General features: G+C 40.4%; 1 protein-coding gene across 11 annotated transcripts in view; it reads left to right on the top strand.

Annotated features, from left to right (window-relative positions):
- Window positions 1–5,699, top strand: part of zgc:114120 (uncharacterized protein LOC619267 homolog) — a 91,760-nt gene extending 86,061 nt beyond the window's left edge. For 8 of the 11 annotated variants that reach the window (XM_047609075.1, XM_047609070.1, XM_047609078.1 and 5 more), the window contains 2 exons: window positions 1,307–1,444; window positions 1,993–5,699. In XM_047609075.1, coding sequence (XP_047465031.1) covers window positions 1,307–1,444; window positions 1,993–2,043 — 189 coding nt within the window. In that variant the 3' untranslated portion in view covers window positions 2,044–5,699. Of the gene's footprint in view, window positions 1–1,306 lie in introns of all 11 variants that reach the window. The other 3 variants (XM_047609073.1, XM_047609080.1, XM_047609074.1) reach the window with 2 other exon arrangements.
- The last annotated feature ends 1,152 nt before the right edge of the window (window positions 5,700–6,851 follow it).

Below are 6,851 nucleotides of genomic sequence, written 5' to 3' on the forward strand. Positions count from 1 at the left end.
TGTTCTCTAGGTAAGCGACACAAACGCACTCATACATCCCTGTGATAGAAGATCCTTCAGATGAGACCTTCCATTGCTCCAATTCTGATTCTTGTGTCTACACAAGAACCAGCATTTACGTTTCTAGGAGTCTGATGGATGGACCTCATGGGTTAGCCTTCTCAGTAATCCTTGGCCGTCCGTCACCCTGCATCCAGTTCTTCTTCTTTCTTGGGCCACTTTTGATAGATATTGACCACTGCAGAACAAGAGCTGCAGTTCTTTAGATGCTCATCTCTCTATCACAGTTTGTCCATGATAACAAGGTAATCAGTGGTGTTCACGTCACCTGTTAGCGGTCATAACGTTGTGGCGGATTGTTGTAAGTGTGTGGTGACAGTTGTAGATGCTTAACTCAACTTCTTCTTCTAACCTTGTTAACGATTTCTTAAATATCTTATCTAATCTGATCCTTGTTTGTGAGACTTTGGGTTAACTCCTGCCGCAGTGACGGGGAGGGATGAGGCCGTTGACTGTTTTCTCACATGCAGGTGTTTCATATTCAGATCCTGCCTTTTATTTGCCGAGAACATTTAGAGGACTGTGCAACCTTTAAATTTCTTGTCAGCATGGATTAAAATCAATCAGTCAGTTTCCTGGAACTGCACACATTTAGTCAGAACCAGGTGGACATAAAGGGCTGCTTAAAAGTTTTGCGTCCTTCAGAGTTTTCGACTTTTCTGCATAAAAGTGACTCAAAACATCAGCAGATTTTCACATATGTCTGTGGTGGTTCTCAGTCATCCAGGTCACGGTAATCCAGTAGGTGTTGAATAAAGGCAACTGGACTTGTAGAATTCCTTGAGGCATTTAGCCGCTCATCCAAGTAGCTTCTTCACTTCTGAGAGACTAGTGGGAAGTTGAGGTTCAAAAACTCTTTGGGTGCTTGACCAGAAACTGTTGCCACCAAATTCCATAATGGCTGGTACTTACCTGTTGTACCTCTGTTAAGAGGGGGGACTCAGTGCCTGGGCTACTTACCCTATGAATGGTGCTCTAACAATGCTATTGTCAATGGGAGCCTCCAGTCTCAAGGTGTGAATGGTGTTGAAATTTCTTGGGGACAGATTTGTAAACTGTTTCATTAGTTTGATTGGCTTCTCCTTGTCCACTTTCAGGACTTGCGTGATGAATCCGTTGATGTTTTGAGAAGACGTTACGTAGAAATGTAGAAAATCCCGAAGACCACGAGAACATTTAAGCTGCACTGTGCACGGCGGTTTGTGTTTCACCGCTTTAAAAGCTGTCCTCTCTCGCCCTCCCACAGAACAGCAGTAACTCTCCGGGGCCGACGAAGGGCCCCACCGTCGCAGCCCGTCTCAAACACCTTCAACAGGGCAGCCTGGAGAGGCCCAAGTCCCGCAAGCAGAAAGATGATTTCCCCAAAGTCCAGGGCCAGCAGCAGGTATTCCACTTCTAAAACCTCCTCCACCTCAAAGGACGCTCTCCCTCCTGCGACTCCGGATGAGAGATGAGAGAAACTGTGTAGGCCCTACCAGCAGACACACTAAAACCAGAGAGGGGGACTGCAGATTTTTAGCAGTTCTTGCCGTGCGTTTTGACATTTGAGTTCCTGGATCTAGCCTAGCTTGCTTAGAGATTTTTGTCGTACAAGTCTGTTGATGTTTTGATTTTCAGAGGAAGGTCTTTGGTGGTGCTTGTGACTGATCAGATTTAGTATTACAATAGTCAACATATATATATATATATATCTAAAAAAAAACTTTAATAATGCCACGGAATGATTTCATATCTGATATTTCACCCTGTTCCAGCCATGTGTCCTCCCCTCATCTCTGCATCCAGTGACTCCTACTCACCGCTCTTCTTCTGCTCTTTATTCTCCTATCGTTTCCTTATTTCTTCCACTTATCTTTTCTTCCTTGCCTTCCTTTATTTCCTATCTTCTTCTTCTCTTGTTTCCTCTTTCCCTGTCCTCAACGGCCCCATCAGCCAATCAGATCGAGGCACCGGTTAGCGATAGAGGGAGGGATCAGGGTCTGACTCAGAAATCACAACCAGATGAAAGATTTAACTTAAAAGTCATTTGTCTGTTTGTAATTTTTCATTTGTGTCTTTTTTTTCTTTTCTCTTTCACTGCTTCAATGTTTTTCTTCCTTTGCTCCTAAATCTTTATTTTCTGGAGCAGCGCTGAGCTTCATCATCAGTTTTGCTGACGTTTCCCCCCTGGCTGCCGCTGCTGCTTCTTTTTCTTCTCCTCATGGTTTTGGTCCGTGAGCCGTCTTTCTGTTCTCCTCCCTCTCTCCTCGCCTCGCTTTTGCCTCTTTTCATTCTGTCTGTTTCTCAGGTCTCAGCCGGACTAATGAGGAGTTCTGGGATCATTCTGGGTTTGGACTTCTTATTCCTAGTTCAGACCTGCGAAGGTGTGAGGTTGTATCTTCCTAAATGATCACACTAAGGATCCAAACGGGAGCAATAACACAGCAGTAGTCTGATGAAATTATTTAAAAAAAAACGTCTTCTCGGCTCTGGACCTGCATCATGACGCAGTGTGGGGACCTTTAACTTTTTAGATGTTGTAAATTTTCATCTTACACCATAACTAACAGCCAAAAGGAACCTGTGTCCCAATGCCACATGAAATCAAATGCAAAATAATCTATATGGACATACCTAGCCTTTTGAACAGATACAGATCACAGACACAGCAGCTGAATCCATGTTAAACTCTGCATTACTATCAAGTATTGATATATTTTTGGAGGATTTATGACAGATTAAGCCTTTAGCGGAGGTATCCTTACTTTTGTTAAATATTCTACTGTAAATATGGGAGAGATCATTATATGGATTTTCCGATTTTCCAAAACTTGCAAGATCATGCAACAAGATCTTTAGAGCCAAAACATGACAGGAGAAACAACTCCGTCAGGACCGAATGACGACAGAGGAGAGCTGGACAAAGGCAAACACATGAAAGATGTTAAACAAAAGGATCAAATGTTTGGAGCAAAGGACAAAAATGGTTTTAGTTTTAAGTAAAATCAGTCAGAAATTGAACGATTTCTAAATGGATCGATCAAGATCGAATCAAATCAGGAAACCAGTTGCGGGCACCCAACCCTAACGCTCTTCCTTAAAATCAGAAGCAAATTGTGAATGAGTATTTGTAAAACTTCATGCGAGCTCAGACGACAGGAATTTTAAAATCCTATACGGTTTTGTAATCAGGCTACATCAAACACAAGGAGAATCTGGACATGTATTATTTTTTTCTCAAATCTGCACACGCTACAAGATTTGAAGGAAGCTTCTGATTGGCATGCCGGATCAGGGATCACTGAATGCTCCAAGATGACTTGATCCACACTCCAGACCAGCAGGTGGCGGTAATGAACCCAGTTTGCCCAGTGCCTACGACCCATCATACTGGTCTAGGTTTAATGAAGATAAAGGTTCTTAAAATATTGATAACTCATTGAATATGAGCACACTTATAAAACAAATAAAACAAATGCTACAAATAAAACAAGGAGGAACAGTAGGAGACAGTGACAATGACAGAACAACTGCATGTGACAATTCCTGCGTTTTTGCTGGAATCAGTGCTTGTAAAAGTCAAACTCATTATAATAAGCATTTACACATCACACGTACTATTAATATTTATTTTGGTCTCTAACAAACAATTACATTGATTAGTTGACATATATTGGAAACATTTCTCAAACGAAAATGTCACATCCTGTTTTTATAGCATCACATAGCTAAATCTAAACTTGTCAGAAAAATGGACACTTGAACACAAAAAAATAGTAATTATATTAAATACCTAAAACAGAAGAAATCACATTTTGCTCAAATTTTTTTTTATTTGAGTCCCATCCACCAACAAGGAGGAGCTTATGACCTATACTGCAGCCAGTCACCAGGGGGAGCTCTACTTGCTTTCACTGCACTTTTTGAGGAGCTGTCATGGTGCCCACTTTTGCTGCAGTTCAGTTGTACTAGAAGACAGGTTAGACCAAACAAACCAGAAGAAGGAGAATGTGGGCAAGAAAATGCTTGGGGATTTTCAGTACCATCACTTCCTTCATGTCCTTTTGCTTTTTTACACCAGTTAATGTGAAACCAGAGTCCTGTGGTCTGAGTCCATCTTCACAGCTTCAAACCAGCTAATTATTAGGAATGAGCTAGAACATAAACGTAAAATAAAATCATGTCACACTGTTGCAGATTTGAAGTGCGCATTTGGGACACAGTCAACATCTTACTTTCATTTTGTCTCCAACATGTATACATTTTTAAGAGTTAACCCCTTCAGAAATGAATTAGTAGCTAAAAATTTTCTTGAATTACTCAAATGCAGAAATATAGAAACACAGAGTTGAGATCAAACGTTTGTTTCTGGTGTGAAACGAATCCAAAAAGACAAGATAAATAATCCTGCACACTGTGTGACAGGGTGCTGGAGGGGAAATCCGGCACCAGTTTATTTATACCAGTGGCAGGATTAAATTACAGGCACATGTTTGAGTATACGGTTGATACGTTTATAGAATGTATTCGTAGTCTCTGAAATAGCATTAAAAGCTAGCACAGAAATAGAAACCTGCCTAAACCTCTTCACTGATATAGTGTATGTATATTATATGACCATTTAGTTTTGCTTTCAAACAGAGAACGTGTAAAAAAGAAAAGTGTCATCTATGTTTTATATGATCAAGTTTTTTTTTGTATTTTTATACTTGAGGAGGATTCACAAGCATGTAACACATTTATTCTGTAAATTATTATTTTTCAGCATTGAAAGATTTTTTTTATTATTATTATTATTATTATTTTTCCGCTACCCATGACCATGACCACACTTTGTTGTAGAGAGGTTCTGCAGACGGTCGTGAACGGGTTTGGGTTGGGTGGGGTTGGGTGGGTTGGGGGTAAAACGCCACAACATTTATAAAAAGAAAAAGCACATCACCTCTCTGACAGGACGCCCCATTTTGTAGCTGTTCTCTTCTATTATAACAATGTGTGTACACTTCACAAACTGTTTATCGATGGTTACTTGATGAGTGTGTGATTGTTCAAACCATTTGTGGATGTGCGAATCATGTATATAAACCCAAATAGTATATTAACAAATGGATTTTATGTAAAATTTTTATAGAGGGAGAAAATAATTATGACTCCAAAAAGGCATGCATACTGTATACATTCCTGGAAATCTGCACGCTGGATCAACAGAGGTCTCATCTTCTTGTCAATAATTCTTGTGTATACGTGTGTGTGTGAGTGTATGATAGAGGTAACAAAGTGTACAGTAACATAGATTTTTGTATTATGTTCAGAATGGGTAGGTAAATCCCCTTTTACTGTCAGAATAAAGGAAAAAAAAAGTACTATTATAACTGTGGAGAAAGGTATTTGAATGATATCGTATATCATCTCGTTCCTCCGGTCTGAGAGTGATGCTTGCTCTGTGGGTAAGTGTTTGTGAATCGTGAAGAAGAATGACAACTACTACTACAAAGTCAGTATAACTTAAAGACCAACTAAACAGTGCAAAACACGGCGCAACTTTGTGTATGGAAAAAGTTGCCGCTTTGTGTGAGAAAAATCAACCAAACGAAAAGGTTGCTGCTTTTTGTACATTCCTGTTGTGTTTTTGTGACAATAAAGGTGACCCTCTTATACAAGATGGTTGTGGGAGGCTTGTTTGTTAAATACGAGTGTGATGCAGCTGAAAAAAAAAGAAGCTAATGCCGAAAAAATGCAGCTCCTCTCGTGTCCACTAGAGGCAGACTCCGAAAGTGATTCAATCTTCAGACGTTGACGTTCATGTTGAAAACTTTCCAGCGGAAATGTTTAGTGTGGCACCGTTACAGTTTTTCGCAAAATAAAAGTAATGTTTTTGAAATTTTGCTAAAGTGCAATTGCGCTTTGTACGCGTTTTTATTGAAAGGTGTTTTGCGAATGATCTGCAACTCTCTTAAAGTCTCGTCTTGCAATATCCCATAATTCTCTAAAATGCTTAATAATAATTTACATTCACTTTTGCGATAAACCTTTATATCAGTGGGTCTGAAAAACCACCTCATGAGAGCGTATTAGTCTTTTAGCGATATCTGAAAGCTCGCGGTTTTTGAATTACCGTAACTCACAGTGGTTTGCGCTATTGACAATATTCAAAGTGAGGCTGAACACTGGAAAGTTGTGCTTTTGTCGGGAAGACGTTCATGACATCTAAAGGTTATAAATTACAAAAATTACAAATTCCTCCAAACAACACTCTCTTCCCGGGTCTCCCCGATCTTGTGTCGCTCCCCAACCTGCAGCCGATGGCAGCGGTTCGGCATCATTGGATTTTGTCTATTGGTGAGTTACGGTAATTCAAATACCGCAATCCTTTTTTTTTATGCGTAGGCGAATGTGCAGGTGGTTAACTCACTTTCTTTTTAATCATCCTTTTACCGATGAACGTTTCCTGAGATCCTGCATTTTTTTTTTATTTATTTATTCATTTATTTATTTTTTACAGGCTTTTAAGGCTGCTAGTTAGCTTAGCATTAGTTCACCTTGAGCCAGTGAAGGGCAGAAATATTGAGCGCCCCCGAACTGATCATCAAATCAAGTGACACCGCAGTCATTGTCACATTCACTGACCCAGTTTTCCTCTAAATAAACTGCTCAGCAGGATGGAGTTGTTCTCGTGTGCAGAGATGTGGGACAGACGAGGTCAGCGGGGCGGCAGCAGCTCTCTAACGAACCGTGGATCTCGGTGTCAGTGGACACTGATCAGCGTTTAAAGTGCTCCTCTGTTTACCTTCGGGGGAGATGAGCCGAAGGCC

Source organism: Mugil cephalus, chromosome 16, assembly GCF_022458985.1.
Source record: "Mugil cephalus isolate CIBA_MC_2020 chromosome 16, CIBA_Mcephalus_1.1, whole genome shotgun sequence".
NCBI classification, from domain to species: domain Eukaryota; kingdom Metazoa; phylum Chordata; class Actinopteri; order Mugiliformes; family Mugilidae; genus Mugil; species Mugil cephalus.